This window comes from Heptranchias perlo, unplaced genomic scaffold (genome assembly GCF_035084215.1).
Source record: "Heptranchias perlo isolate sHepPer1 unplaced genomic scaffold, sHepPer1.hap1 HAP1_SCAFFOLD_1254, whole genome shotgun sequence".
Taxonomy (NCBI): domain Eukaryota; kingdom Metazoa; phylum Chordata; class Chondrichthyes; order Hexanchiformes; family Hexanchidae; genus Heptranchias; species Heptranchias perlo.
This window is the reverse complement of record NW_027138488.1, coordinates 3,895-20,318: the sequence shown is the minus strand read 5'-3', so window position 1 is coordinate 20,318 and position 16,424 is coordinate 3,895. Positions and strand designations below refer to the sequence as shown.

Below are 16,424 nucleotides of genomic sequence, written 5' to 3'. Positions count from 1 at the left end.
GGTTCAACTGGTCCGTGGGTACTGAGTTTTTGTAGGAAGTCTGTAGTGTCACGACAGAAGCTGGGGGTTCCCTGTACGATGGGTTTCAGGATGCCCTCGATGTATCCAGAGAGGTTCTCACACAGGGTTCCGTTGCCTGATACGATGGGACGTCCGGGTGTGTTGGCTTTGTGTATCTTTGGGAGGCAGTAGAAGTCTCCCACGCGGGGATTACGTGGGATGAGAATGCGTAGGATGCTTTGAAGGTCTGGATCGAAGGTCTTGATCAGTTTGTTGAGCTGGTGGGTGTGTTCTTTGGTTGGATCTGCGGGTAACCGTCTGTAGTGTTCCTGGTTGTCCAGTTGTCGGTATGCTTCTTTGCAATAGTCTGTTCTGTTCTGTATGACTATGGCTCCTCCTTTGTCCGCTGGTTTGATGACGATGTTGCGGTTGGTCTTGAGAGCGTTGATGGCGTTGCGTTGTGCTCGGGTGACATTCTGGACTGTCTTCTGAGTGCGGCTGATGAATCTGGCATTGACGCATTTCCTGACAGCTTGAGCATACATGTCCAGCTGAGGGCAGCGACCCTCCGGAGGAGTCCAGTTTGACTCTTTCCTCTTCGGTTGCTGTACCGCGGATCCCTCTGTCTGCTGTTCCGGATCGTCGATTGTCTCATTGGGTTCGCTGCTGAAATCTTGGGGTTTGTGGTAGAATTCCCGGACGACTCAACATATTTCCAGACAAGTTGGCAAAATTGGTTAAAAGGCATCGGAGCTCCGAATAATTTTTCAGGCTGTATGGTGGCCTAACCAACAGTCCTTAAAGGGACCGTTGGAGACTGCTGAAGACGACAGCAGGTAAGTTTTTTTTTAAACGTGGAGCCAGGAGGAGCAGGAGTGCATCGCCTGCCTCCACATTAAGACCGCAACTGCTGCTGGTCCGCGCTTGCCCTTCGCCCGATCGCCGCCGCCTCCTCCCCCCGGACTCGCCTGTAGGTCTGAGCCGGCTGAAATTGGTCAGGCTCCAACTGCTGAGCTGCATTGGGTTGTCCGATTGGTGCCTGCAGCTTGCTGCAATTATGATGATCAGGTCCGAGGACCAATTTAGGACAATCCTCGTGCCTCTCCATTCTGGTGTGCCTTGGCACTCTGAGCGCACCCAGGGAATTTAGGCCCCATTGTCTTCACAGTATAGATTCTTTTACACAGGGATACTAATCTACCAACATATCTTCCAACCCCTGTTTATAGGGTCAGGAAAATTATTTTTCTGGAACTCGCCCCATAATGTATAGCAACTTGCCTCATAATGTATATTGACTTGCCTCTCTGTGCATGCGCTGAAATGTCATGCATGTGCAGAAGGGACGACTCAACTGTGCATTATGGGGTGAGTTCAGCCAGGACCAGAAGAGATGTTTCTATGTGAACAGCATGAATGAGGGCAAGAAAAGCTGAGCATCTACTTCAGAAGTAGATGATGGGCAATTATGTAGCTGGTTGGATAGGAAATGCATGGCCTGGTGGAAAGAATCAAAACAGTAACATGTCCTCCAAGTTATTTTTTGTCCTAATTGAGAAACAATATGTTGGGCTTTTTTTGCCGTGCAAGCCACGTGATGTCTTTGAGTGTACAGGCTGTTCAAACAAAAGAAAGAAAAACTGTAACTGACCTATGCAATGTAGTACAATTTGTAAGATGACAGTGTTTTTGGTGGTACAATAGTGATAAGTTGGCAATGCTTCATTGCTGAATTTTTTCCATTAATATATTGTCATGTAACCCAGAAGTGTCATGACTGGACTTCACATTTTTTTAAACCTCTGGCCAATTGCTCTTAATGGGAGGCCACAAATTTAAGATTATCACAAAGAATTAAAGGGGAAGTTAGAAAAAAAAATCCCTTTGGAAAGAGGGCGAGTAAAATGTGCAGTTCTCTGCTTCAACAACAGTTTGTGGCAGAGCCATAAGTTCTTTTTAAAAGGGAATTAGATAGTTGCTTAAAAAAGGAATTTTTTGTTTCCTCTTGAGATGGGGCTGACACTGGCAACGCTGTGTTAATTGCCTATCCATAGTTCTCCCTGAGAAGGTGGTGAGGGGTCTTCTCCATGAACTGCTGTGGATGGTGCTCTTTACAATGGCATTCGGTAGGCAATTCTAGATTATTGACCCAGTAACGATGAAGGAATGCTGATATATGTTCAAATGAGGGTGGTGTGTTGCTTGGAGGGGAATTTGGAACTGAGGGTGATCCCATGACAATGATGCTCTTGTCTGTCTTGATCATAAAGGTTGCAGGGGAGGGAAGTATTGTTCAAGTAACCTTGTTAGTTGGTGTAGTGAATCCTATAGATGATCTGTACTACAGCCACAGTGCACCAGGGATGGAGGGGTGAATATTGGGCCTGGTAACTGATTCCAATCAAGTGAACTGCTCTACCTTGTATGGAGTCGAGCTTCTTCAATGTTGTTGCGGCTGCCCTATTCAGGTGAGTGGCAAGTATTCCATCGCAAACCTGACTTGAGCTTTGTAAATGATGGCGAGGCTGAGGGGTGAGCCATTCGGCGCAGTGTACCCAGCCTCTGCCTTGTTCTTGTAGCTACAGCGTTGGTATTGCTAGTTCAGTTAAGCTTCTGGTCAGCAGTGACCTCCAAGATGATGACAGTGGGGGACTCGGCAATAGTGGTGCTGTCAAGGTCTAGGGGAGATGCCTGGGCTTTCTCTTTTGGAATGCCGATACCTGCCACTTGCCAGCCAACAGCAGGTCCTGGAATAACATCCAGGGTTAGGCTGACCTGGGCTGCTGCATTACCAGAGGAATTCTGAATGGAGTTTCACAGTGTGGAATCGCCAGCGAACAGCTCCACTCCTAGGTAGTTGGAAATGAGCAGGAAAGTGGGTGTAGACTAGGTGTCACAAGAAGAAAAACATTGGCACAGACTTGAATGGCCTGTTTCTGTGCTGTAACATTCTATGATTCTATAACAACAAGCATGTGATGATGATAATTTCAAGGTTACAACTGGAGTATTTTTTTCTTCTATTGCTGCCATTTCTGCTTCCTTTGCTTGACCTATGTCTTAGTGCTGTCATATTAGAACAGTGCTAAAAGCTTTGGGAACTAATGTTCAATGACTTGTCACACAGCTGTAAAACCTGGGTGGGCGGGAAGGTCAAATGTTTTTAAATGCTGCATTTCTAACTACATTTTATGGCTATTAGCTAGCTGCTACTGAATCTTCAACATTTACTATCCTGAGCCCTGCCCCACTGAGTCTGTGATGGCAACTGCATCCATATATTCCTCTCAATCTTCCATTAACTTGTTAGTAAAATCAAGAAGCAGAATCAGTATGGGTGGAGATGAGAAATAAGAAGGGACAGAAAACACTGGTGGGAGTAGTTTATAGGCCCTCTAACAGTAGTTATACCGTTGGGCAGAGTATTAATCAAGGAATAATAGGAGCTTGTAACAAAGCTAATGCAATAATCCTGGGGGACTTTAATCTTCATATAGACTGGGCAAATCAAATTGGCTAAGGTAATCTGGTGGACGAGTTCATAGAATGCAATTGAGACAGTTTCCTAGAACAATACATTGTGGAACCAACTGGGGAACAAGCTATTTTAGATCTTGTGTTGTGTAATGAGACAGGGTTAATTAGTAATCTCATAGTAAAGGATCCAATAGGGAAGAGTGATCATAATATGATAGAATTTCACATTGAATTTGAGAGTAACATAAGTCTGAAACTAGAATCTTATACCTATGTAATTGGCATTATCTAAGTTTGAGGTGCAAGTTGGTTAAGGTAGATTGGGAAATTAGATTAAAATGTATGACTGTAGATAAGCAATAGCAAACATTTAAAGAAATATTTCAAAATTCTCAACAAATATACAATCCATTGAGAAATAAAAACTCCATGGGGAAAAGTGATCCCTCCGTGGCTAACTAAGGAAGTTAAGGATTGAAAGAAGAGACCTATAATCTTGTGAAGAAGAGTAGTAAGCCTGAGGATTGGGAGAGTTTTAGAAACCAGCAAAGGATGACCAAAAGATTGATCAAAAGAGAGAAAACAGAATATTAGAGTAAACTAGCAAGAAATATAAAAACAAATTGTAAGAGCTTCTACAAGTATGTAAAAAGGAAGAGAGTAGCAAAAGTAAACATATGTCCCTTAGAGGCTGAGACAGGAGAAATTATAATGGGAAATAAGGAAATGGCAGAGACGTTAAATATTTTGTATCTGTTTTCACAGTAGAAGACACAAAAAGCGTATCAGAAATAGTGGGAAACCAAGGGGTTAATGAGAGTGAGGAACTTAAAGTAATTAATATCAGTAGAGAAAAAGTACTAGAGAAACTAATGGGACTAAAAGCTGACAAGTCCCCTGGACCTGATGGCCTACATCCTAGAGATCTAAGAGGTGGCTGCAGAGATAGTGGATGCATTGGTTGTGATCTTCCAAAATTCCCTAGATTCTCGAACGGTCCCAGCGGATTGGAAGGTAGCAAATATAACACTGCTATTCAAGAAGGAGGGAGAGCGAAAACAGGGAACTACAGGCCAGTTAGCCTGACATCAGTCATCAGGAAAATGCTGGAATCCATTATTAAGAAAGTGGTAACAGGGCATTTAGAAAATCATATGATGATTAGGCAGAGTCGACATGATTTTATGCAAGGGAAATCATGTTTGACAAATCTATTAGTTTTTTGAGGATGTAACTAGCAGGGTAGATAAAGGGGAACCAATGGATGTAGTATATTTGAATTTTCAAAAGGCATTCGATATGGTGCCACATAAGAGGTTGTTTTGCAAGATAAGGGCTCATGGGGTTGGGGTGATATATTAGCATGGATAGAGGATTGGTTAACGGACAGAAAACAGAAAGTAGGGATAAATAGGTCATTTTGAGGTTGGCAGGCTGTAACTAGTGGGGTGCTACAAGGATCAGTGCTTGGGCTTCAGCTATTTACAATCTATATTAATGACTTGGATGAAGGGACCAGTGTAATGTATCCAGGTTTGCTGACAATACAAAGCTAGTTGGGAAAGTAAGCTGTGAGGAGGACACAGAGCCTACAAAGGGATATAGACAGATTAAGTGAGTGAGCAAGGAGGTGGCAGATGGAGTATAATGTGAGGCTATTCACTTTGGTAGGAAGGATAGAAAAACTATATTTTTTCAATGGTGAGAAACTATTAAATGTTGGTGTTCAGAGAGATTTGGGTGCCCTCATACAAGAAACACAGAAAGCTAACATGCAGGTACAGCAAGCAATTAGGAAGGCTAATAGCATGTTGGCCTTTATTGCAAGGGGATTGGAGTACAAGAGTAAGGAAGTCTTGCTACAATTGTCCAGGGCTTTGGTGAGACCACACCTGGAATACCGTGTACAGTTTTGGTCTCCTTATCTAAGGAAGGATATACCTGCCATAGAGGCAGTGCAATGAAGGTTTACAAGATTGATTCCTGGGATGAGAGGATTGTCCTATGCGGATAGATTGAGTAGGATGGAACTATGCTGTCTGGAGTTTAGAAGAATGAAAGGTGATCTCATTGAAATATATAAGATTCTGAGGGGGCTTGGCAGGGTGGATGCTGAGGGGCAGTTTTCGCCTGGCTGGAGAGTCTAGAACTAGGGGGCATAATCTCAGGATAAGGGCATTTAAGACCAAAATGAGGAGGAATTTCTTCACTTGGAGGGTTGTGAATCTTTGGAATTCTCTACCCCAGAGGGCTGTGGATGCTGAGTCGTTGAGTATATTCAAGGCTAAGATAGATAGATTTTTGGATTCTGGAGGAATCAAGGGATATGGGGATTGGATGGGAAAGTGGAGTTGAGGTCGAAGATCAGCCATGATCTTATTGAATGGAGGAGCAAGCTTGAGGGGCCGTATGGCCTACTCGTGCTCCTATTTCTTATGTTGTTATCAGATAATCTTTTTTTTCTTGATGGGCAACAGAACTTTTGCAGACCAATTGTTTTGCCAGTAGTTTTCTACTTAATGAAGGATTGTGTTTGCAACCTGAAATCTTCTAAGGGTGGCCCTTTATTATTTCCTTATTTGTGGCAAAGGAAAGCTCAAGTGCATTCCAATAAAACCTCTCATATCTGGCAGGTTTTGTCCTCTCTGTTACAGCATAAATGTTTTTGTTTCTTCCTGCAGTTATGTTCCTTTTATGATGTGGTGCAAACTAGTATTGTCTGTTTTTGTCTAATTGCCTTGTGAATTTTTTTTGTCTCTAGTGTCCTTAGTGTTGGGGATTCCTACCGTGAAGAGGAAAGTTAAGTCCTATCTTGCCGAGACACTTCACTCACTAATGGATAAGCTGTCTCCTGAAGAGAAGTTAGATTGTGTTATAGTGGTATTTATAGGAGAGGTAAGAATACTGCTTGTTTGGTTGCTTAATTAAGTGTTTCATTTGGCTTTTTAAAAAAGTATATTTTTTTGAGTTTGTTGGTGATTCTAACTGTGATGGTATGCGATAGCAGTGGCTGAGAATGAAACCATTTCTTCATTTTTGTTTCATCTTCTGGCAATATCCATACTTCTGCTTTATCAGATTTCAAATACTCCTTGGTTGCCCCTGTCACTTTCTAGAGTTCTTGAATGAAATATAGATATACTGGCTGCGGTCAAATCAGCTGATTGTCCTAGGCGTGCATAACAAGGTTGGTCAGAAATGAAATGGGATTTGAGGTTCTTTATTCTTCATACTTGGGTTATTTTGAAATTTATTTTACAATGACCAGTAAAAGTGGCCATGAAGCTGTCAGATTGTCATAAAAACCCAACTGATTCACTAATGTCCTTTAGGGAAGGAAACCTGCCTTCCTTACCCAGTCTGGCCTATATGTGACTCCAATCCACATCAGGACAACCATGGATGGGCAATAAATGCAGTCCTTGGCAGTGACGCCCACATCCTGAGAAGGAATTGAATTAAATTAAATATTTCAGGGAGAATTTTGCAAAACGAAGTTCCCAACATGGAGCCTCATTGGAAGGGAGCATGGATTGGGAATCAGGTGTGGAGGTCAGCATCCCCAATTAGCAGCTCTCCTATTGAGTAATACGTCATTCCAGGTGCCTCACCGTGCAAAATTTGCCTTTGTGTTACATAGAATTACATAGAATTTACAGCACAGAAACAGGCCATTCGGCCTAACTGGTCTATGCTGGTGTTTATGCTCTACACGAGCCTCCTCCCTCCCTACTTCATCTAATCCCGTCAGTATATCCTTCTATTGCTTTCTCCCTCATGTACTTATCTAGCTTCCCCTCAAATGCATCCATGCTATTCACCTCAACTACTCCACGTGGTAGCGAGTTCCACATTCTTACCACTCTCTGGGTAAAGGAGTTACTCCTGATTTCCTTATTGGATTTATTAATGACTATCTTATATTTATGACCCCTAGTTTTGGATTACCCCACAAGTGGAAACATTTTCTATAGTTCTACCCTATCAAACCCTTTCAGAATTTTGAAGCCCTCTATCAGGTCTTCCCTCAGCTTTCACTTTTCCAGAGAAAAGGGCTCCAGCCTGTTCAGTCTTTCCTGATGATTAAAATCTCTCAGTTCTGGTATCATCCTTGTAAAGGTTGTGCTTGAGTTTGCAGAAATGCCTCCTAGTTAGTAGGGAGACTGGACATCTATTCTTCCTGATACTAAATGGAACATTAAACAATGTGTCTGTGATTTACATGTTGTTATAATAAAAGTCACAATAAAGTGAATGAAGCTAATTTTTAAAAAATGACTGAATACATAACATGTTTTTTTTATAAAGTGATCAGGTCTTAAAAGGAGCACCGTACTAAAAGTTTATGCTAGTTCTTCCTCTAGCATTGCTATGAAATAAGTTGTCACTCTTTCTAAAATCTGGAACTTGCTGTTCCACTTCTCCCAGTTTAAAACCCTCCAGTCTGTCCTCTGCCCTGTCCTCAGCACTGAAACTGTCTATAGTCAGATTTGATTACTACTTCTAGGACTTCCTCAATCGTCTCATAATACTTGTTTATTTTGGTAGGCATTTTTTTTCAACCGTTACCAATTTTTTTTCGTGCTTTATTTTCCTGGTATTATTATGTTGGTGTTGTTAATGACCGACCAGGGAAGTTTTTAATCTTTTAAAACACGCACAGCATAAAATAACTAAGTGTGAATTGATAGCACAGCCTCTTGGTAATGAATGACCATCTGAAATGCCGTGACCTTATCCACGCTAACAACTTGGCAACTTGCTTTGGGCAAGTAATATGTTTATGGAGACATAGGTGTAGGTCATTTACAAATAGAGGCATGGGGGTGCATGCAATTTTATGAAAAATTATATTACCTACATGTAGGAACTATCACGTAATTGTGCCTGCAGCTAAGGCTATTAATATTTATATCTATATATGTATATAGCATTGAATCTTAGAAACTGTATTTGATTGGCCTGTGAGAACTATGCAGTGAGGTGGTGTCTGATTTTACCAATCTAATTGGTGCATGGGCATCAAGTGATCCTGTCCTTCTATGGTCCACGGGAACTCTGCAGTTACCTCCATTACCCTCTAGTCCATGAGAACCATGACAAGAAGAATGGGGACTTGTCAGATTTTTGTTTTACAGTAATGACAACTGCTGTTCTGTCTTGCCCATTCCTGGCCACAATCCAGTCTCAACATCACCAGCTTGGGCTGCAGGTGGTGTACTCAGACCTTTGGTCTCAATCAGCTGACCTCTTGCTCGCTCAGAGTGCTGCCATCTACCCTGACTTTGGGCATTGGCCTTTCTTGCTCTCTCAGCTTCAGTGCATCTTGAATACAATGTTCAGCTCCAATCATCTGGTGCAAGCTCCAAAGGGATGGGAATTTGACTACTTGTGCTCTCTGTTACCTATGTACTTTGGCTAATTCTCTCCAAGACCAGCCTCCCAGTCAAGCCCTCCCTTTCTTTCCGAAGCAGCTTCAGATGCCAGTCTTGGCGACACAGCTGCCCCAAATCCTCAGGCTCCATACCAGATTCATTTATTCATGCTCTTCCCCTCTCCACTCTTTCCCCCCACTCCCCCTTCCCCCCCCCCCCCCCCCCTTCAACAAAGCTCTGGCTGATTAATGACCTGATGATCTTAGAAACATAAAACGTTTCTAGTGTGCCTTCCTTTTGTCGTAGTAGTTGTATTAAAAAATGTCTCTTCAAAATACTTGTTCAATTTTACCTAGAAGTGCTATTTGCCTCTACAGCCTCCCTTGGTAAGGTGCTAAAAAAATAATCATCTTAGCTTGTACACGTGTTCCCTTGTTTTGCTGTCTCTGGTCAATACAGAGGGACCTTGGAGTGCATGTCCACAGATCCCTGAAGGTAGCAGGACAGGTAGATAAGGTGGTTAAGAAGGCATTACAGGATACTTTCTTTTTTAGCCGAGGCATAGAATATAAAAGCGGGGAGGTTATGCTAGAACTGTATGAAACACTGGTTAGGCCACAGCTTGAGTACTGCTTACAGTTCTGGTCACCACATTACAGGAAAGATGTGATTGCACTAGAGAGGGTACAAAGCAGATTTACAAGGACATTGCCAGGACTTGAGAATTTTAGCTATGAGGAAAGATTGGATAGGCTGGGGTTGTTTTCTTTGGAACAGAGGGAGATTTAATTGAGGTGTATAAAATTATGAGGGGCCTAGATAGAGTGGATAGGAAGGACCTATTTCCCTTAGCAGAGAGGTCAATTAGCAGGGGGCATAGATTTAAGGTAATTGATAGAAGGATTAGAGGGGAGCTGAGGAGAATTTTTTTCACCGAGGGTGGTGGGGGTCTGGAACTCACTGCCTGAAAGGGTGGTAGAGGCAGAAACCCTTACCACATTTAAAAAGCACTTGGATATGCAGTTGAAATGCCACAACCTACAAGGCTACAGACCAAGAGCTGGAAAGTGGGATTCGGCTAGATAACTCTTTTTCAGCAGGCACAGACACGATGGGCCGAATGGCCTCCTTCTGTGTCATAAATTTCTATGATAGCCCTGACTGATCCTCTCCATACCTGAGCCTTATTAATTTTGAAAGCTTCAATCAGCCACCTTCTCTCCTAAGAGGAGCCCTGGTTCTTTTAGCTTATCCTCTCATATTTTATTCTCTAGCCCCCTTATCATCTTAGTAGCTTTTCTTTGTATCTTTTACAACTCAGCTACATCCTTTCTGTAGTGAGTTCCATAACTGAATGCAATACTCTAGATGGGACCTGACCTATGCTGTCTATGATGGTAGAATTACTTCCTTTTGATTGATGCTCCATTCCTTCAACCCAACATCCCAATAGCTTTTTTTGACAGCAGCTAGACATTTGCTTGATGAGTGACTTATTTGATATGACTCCCTGATCCCTTTCCTGACCAGTATTTTCCCATTAATCTTGTAATTCCTCTGCCTGTTACTTATCCCTAAGTATATGACTTTATACTTAACTACCTGTATATGAGATCTGCCCATTGTCTGCCTTACTCCCTCCGCAGTCTGAGTCCTCCTGTTGTTTGTCCCTTTCCCTCCCCTGTATTAAAGCCTGTTACTTTGGTGTCATTTGCAAACTGAGATGAAGCTACCAGTAACCTCTTAAGATCACTTATCGGTCCCAAAATTGAGTCCTATGAGACTCCACTCGTCACACTCCTCAATTCTGAATATTTCCCATTCACACAGACCATCAAACTCGCATCATCTAGCCACAATTCAATCCATCTCAGCACACTACTGCTAATACAATATCTGCTAATTTTCTGAACTCCTAGCATTTGTGTACAACCCTTCCATTACACTATCTTTGACCCATTTGTGTTTGGATTCATTCTTGTGCTGGTTGTTACTTATCTTGCTTGTGATTCTTTTTGATTCTGCATTGCCTTTTTATACAGTGGTGCTCAGCTGAATAATTTGCCTCCTATCAGAACCTTCCTGGCTACGTTGTACAATTGTACATTAACCTTAATCCTTTATGATTCTGGTTTAAATACCCCTATATTAGTTTATCTATCCTTACTGACAATACTCAGTCCCTCTTCTGTTTAAGTGAAACCTGTTCGGTTGGTGCAGGCTTCCCTTTTCCCAGAAAGCACCCCAGTTCCCTAGCAACGTAAATCCTTGCTCCCTACATTATACCCTTTAGCCTGCACGTGTCTTATCCTAGCCTGTCTTACTGCTGCAAATAGCACTGATAGTATTTCAAAGAATGCTACTGTGCAGTCCTTCTCTTTCCCCTTTCTCGCTCCCTGAAATGATGTTGAAGCACTGCATCTGGTCAATGTCATTGGCTCCAGTGTGGACCACGTGACAAAAGGTTTTTTTTCCCACCATGCATCCCTTCAGATCATCCACCAATGAGTTGAGACCCCCTTGCACCAGGGTGACAACATACTTGGCGGTTCTCATGACCAGGTTTGCATATCATCCTGTCAACGAATCTAAGAATGGAATTGCCTGCTACCGTTAATGTTCTGCTCTTCCTTCGCCATCCCTTCCCCCTTTTGCCTGATACTGGAATCTCCTTTGTGCTCGAAAGTTTCATAGCCACGACCTCAGTTTAGTTTTGTTCGATATGATATTCACCAACTGCTCTGGTGAGACAGTAGTTGAAGCTCCTCATCCCTCCTGTGACCACAATCTGTACTGCTCCCTTCCTCTGTTTGTAAGCCTGTCTTGCAGCTTCCCTTGCCTTCCACTTTTTTTATTTTTCACTGCTTTGGCCACATATCTTGAAGGGCAATTGGAATTAGATCTGTGATTTATATTTTCTTGTTGCAGTGAGCTTGTGTAGGAATCCCACAACAAGGACTGTCGATACCAAGTCAATGCAACGCAAAGGATGCCCTGCCATCCTTGAATTTTGTTCTCTTCTGGTTATAAAATGTAACTAAACCTCACTTAGCACCAACTCCACATGACCCAGCTTTCTTGCTAAATCCATACTTGGTTACTGTCCCAATTTTGTCCTCTCGCAGCTTAATGTAGGGAATTTAGAAGTATTTAAATCCACTGAATGTCTCAAGGTGGACTAACTGTCACAGTTGCAACTACCTTAATAGAGAAATGTGCTAGTTTTTCAGTGCTTTCTGTCAGTCTCACCCTCACTGACATCTCCACCCAGGACTTCACTAGCCCTGATTGCGAGATGACAGGACACCAGCCTTGCATGTTGCTGTTCTCTCCCTGTCCCCATATTCCTTTTCCTGATCAAACTGCTCCGTTCCACAACCCCCTCAGCTCTTCTCCCAGATTGACAGTGCTGACTCTCCCACTGGAGCCCTGCTGTATCTCCACTATGACACCACTACCACCCAGCTGTGGTTGCAAAGCTTTGTACAGAAGGGGAATCGTAGAAAAGGCGCCACATGATAAAGACAAATAGGAATATTGATGGAGAGATGGAGAAACTGGGTGAGTGACAAAAAATAAGTTGGGAGCAGGAAAAAGCGGTTGGAAGGCATAGTAATCCGTGACAATGCCAGAGGGAAGGAAAGATGAACAGCAAAGCTAAGGCAAATCAAAATAAAACCATTGGGAAAAGAAAGACAGAATATAGGGAGACCAGTAGAGATAGTTAGCTCACTGTAAACGCAGAGGTGGTGATGAGCATAAGCAAGAAGCGCTTGTAACAGAGAGCTGCAAACTACAAGGCTTTGTTCGTGGCATGACAGATATAATTCTGCTCAGGAGTTCAGATAGACTTCCTGAACCATGAGCAGAGTCGTGAGCAGTTTATTAATGCTCTTTGAAACCAGCTTTCATGCAGACTCTGAGATGAGTTTTATAGAATATGCAGAGTTATTTTTAAACCAGTCACTGGATGCTGCTGCACCTGCCACAGAGGGAGATCTGTATGCCAGGCAAGATTGTTGACATTAGGTCTCCATATGATGAGAAGGGAAATTGTTCTAAGAATGTGTTTTGTGGTTTGTTGCTGATATTTACTGTGTGTTTAAAGTTTCTGCAAAATACAAAGCTGACCCACTGAAACTTAAGCTGCTCTGTTTCTGATTGTTTACTGTAACAAATGAAGCCATTGTAATTGAAATGTAGTTGCTTCCAGATACTCCAAATGTCACTTGAGAATTGGTACAGAAGTATTATATTTTTGTAAATGTACTTCTTTACTTTAGAGAAAAAAAACCCTTGAAAATGGTTCCAGTCCTGCTTAATCAAGAAGCAAACCAAACTTCTGTGACTTGCAGGGGCCATTTTACAGTATATTTATATCTCAATGTGTTTGCAATTTAAGAATGTGAGGTGAGAATGGAACTAGCATAGGTGATGGAATGATGCACAGATGTGCAGTCTCTTGTAATGCAACATACTGGTTCCTCTTGGTCCTTTACCATGCCAAGTGTTCTCATTCTGTGGTAGTGGTCCCTTTTAAGGGGAACTACTTTTTAAAGGCCGATCAACCTTTCGCATACCTCATGGCGACTGATTCAAGTGTTGTGGAAAGCTGAGAACAAGCTGCTTTCCTATTGTGCAGCGAACTTGCATATGGAACCTAATGAGGCGATTGAAAATTAGGAGGGTATAGTCAGCACTGGAATAAAAACAAGTAGGCCTTGCAACCGTAAGTTTTCATCGCAATAGATATTGCTTTTTTTTTGTTTCAACAGATTGATCTCGATCATGTTCATAGTGTGCTGGATAGCCTGGAAAAAGAGTAAGTAGGACTAGATTCCCAATGTCGTATCTTGGAAGCATATGTTCAGTTTATAATCAAATATGCCTGAATAGCTATTGACAGCTGCTAACTTATTTCGCTTGTGAATAAATGGAAGGTTCACAGTTCGTATTGACGTTTCTCAATACTTATTACTGTTTAAGCAAATAGAGAATGAGGGCACAGTCTTAGGTCTGTTGTTAAATATGGATACATTCAAAGGCATCTCCTTTCAGTTGGATGTACATTGCATATCAAACAGCATATATTCTATTTTGAAAAATTACTTTAATACACAATGCAAGAATTGAATTGACCATTTTTTTCTGGCCAGCCACTTTGGGAGGGAAGAGAGGAAGTTATGGGTACAATCAGTGCTGTAGATTTTAATTGAAAATGGAGACATTATCTACCGAAAGAGTGTGGACTTGGTTAAAGCGACTTCATAATCAAATTTCTCGTATTCAACATTCTTATTAAAGTAGCGATAGCTAATGATTTTTTTGGTAATTATTGGAAAGCGCAGTTTCTTAATTTACAGTAAAATTCGATGTAAAAGTTGACCTTTGTGTTGGATTTTTAAGATTTGCAAACGTTACATAAAATTACATAGAATGTAGCACAGAAACAGGCCATTCGGCCCAACAGGTCCATGTCTGTGTTTATGCTCCACAAGAGAGGGAGGGAGTTGAGCTTCCTCCCTCCCTACTTCATTTAACTCTATCAGCATATCGTTATTGTGTGAACCTTCATTGTACCCCCTCTAAGGCAAGTATATCCTTCCTTAGGTAAGGAGACAAAAACTGTACATAGTACTCCAGGTGTGGTCTCACCAGAGCCCTGTACAATTGCAGCAAGACTTCCTTACTCTTATACCCCTACCCCCTTGCAATAAAGGCTAACATTATTTTGGTTTGTTGACAGATTTTCCACAGAAATCAATTCAGGTTTAATAGAAGTCATATCTCCTCCGCCTGCTTACTACCCTGACTTGACAAACCTGAAAGAAACCTTTGGAGATTCAAAAGAGCGAGTCAGGTAAGCCCTGCTTTGGAATGCGAGGATACCGTACAAACACGTTCCTGTTCTTCAGTGAATTGACGAGTCCTAAGTAGCCACAATGACCGATAAATATTGATCAGTGCATCAAGGCTCTAGGGTACTGATGCAAAATGATGCTCCTTTGTTAGAAACAGTTGAGTGTTTGTGTTGGCCAATAAAGATTTTTTTTTGCATGAGAAAGTGGAAGTGCCATCTGAAAGTTCTGGTGCATTATTTTAATGTAATTGTAAGCAGTTGACATGGTCTTAAAAAGTTATACTTGAGCTCATCGCATCAGAGTTGTTACTGTCACATTGCAGACCAGCAGCTTTAGTTAATGTGCTTAGGTATATATTAGGTATGGTGCTCCTTTATTAATCTAATCAGTGCTGCATTTCCACAGTGAATGTCTACATTCTAAGAAGCCAAACCAAATATATGTTTGCCAGAGTAGCATTCTTGGACATATCAGCTTTGAATGGCTGCAATTGTATGTTTTTTTTTAAAACAACCTTGAAATTCTAGCAGCTCTGTAACTGTTTGTTTAATAGCGTACATGTATATATTTTTTCCTGTTGAAATATTTTGCAGCATTCTTTCAATATCAAGTACTCTGCAACAAAGATTAAAAATGGATGTACAAAGAAAATCAAACCTGCCAGCTTAACACAGTATAGATTAATAAAAAACCTGGAGGCATTTGGTCAAATGAAATCAAGATTGTGGGGTCTAGCTTTGTAGCTAGACTTCACAAATCTGCTCCAGCAGAACTGTAAATCTGCTTTTCAAGCCCATTTTTAGGAAATTGCTGTTCAAGATTCTCTTTCCATTTCGCTTGTACAAATTGTTTGTCAAAGACACAACAACCTTGTGACCAAGAGCTGAATTTTGTAATCCAGTTATTATGTCTCAGCTTTTGAATCGGAGGTCTGTTATTTCCAGCTTATGACGGTAGAAATCAGGCAGGGTATCTGCTTCTGATCGCTGTCCAGTGTCTCCTATTAGAAACAACAACAACAGCAACTTGCACTTATCTAATGCCTTTAACATAGTAAAATGTCCCAAGGCACTTCACAGGAGTGATTTTCACACAAAATGTCACACCGAGCCCCATAAGGAGATATTAGGACAGGTGACCAAAAGCTTGGTCAAAGAGGTAGGTTTTAAGGAGCATCTTAAAGGAGGAGAGAAAGGTAGAGAGGCAGAGAGGTTTAGGGAAGGAATTCCAGAGCTTAGGGCCTAGGCAGCTGAAGGCAATGCCGCCAATGGTGGAGTGATTAAAATCGGGGATGTGCAAAAGGCAAGAATTGGACGAGCGGAGAGATCTCGGAGTGTTATAGGGCTGGAAGAGGTTGCAGAGATAGGGAGGGGCGAGGCCATGAGGGATTTGAAAACGAGGACGAGAACTTTAAAATAGAGGTGTTCCCGGACTGGGATCCAATGTAGGTCAGCGAGCACAGGGGTGATGGATGAACGGGACTTGGTGCCAATTAGGATACGGACAGCAGAGTTTTCAGTGAGCTCAAGTTTATGGAGGGTTGAAGATGAGAAGCTGGCCGGGAGAGCATTGGAATAGTCAAGTCTAGAGGTAACAAAGGCGTGGATGAGGGTTTCAGCAGCAGATGAGCTGAGGCAGGGGTGGAGATGGACGATGTTACAGAGGTGGAAGTAGGCGGTCTTGGTGATGGAGCGGATATGTGGTCGGAAGC

At 42.1% G+C, this 16,424-nt stretch overlaps 1 protein-coding gene across 1 annotated transcript in view; it reads left to right on the top strand.

The window, feature by feature from the left end:
- The window catches only part of LOC137308262 (alpha-1,3-mannosyl-glycoprotein 4-beta-N-acetylglucosaminyltransferase A-like), a gene marked incomplete at both ends in the record, with an annotated part of 29,592 nt that extends 14,880 nt beyond the window's left edge, over positions 1-14,712 (top strand). Inside the window, 3 exons of the mRNA XM_067977095.1 lie at positions 6,239-6,372; positions 13,628-13,674; positions 14,599-14,712. Of these exons, the coding sequence (XP_067833196.1) occupies positions 6,239-6,372; positions 13,628-13,674; positions 14,599-14,712 (295 nt within the window). The remainder of the gene's footprint in view (positions 1-6,238; positions 6,373-13,627; positions 13,675-14,598) is intronic.
- Positions 14,713-16,424: the final 1,712 nt, after the last annotated feature.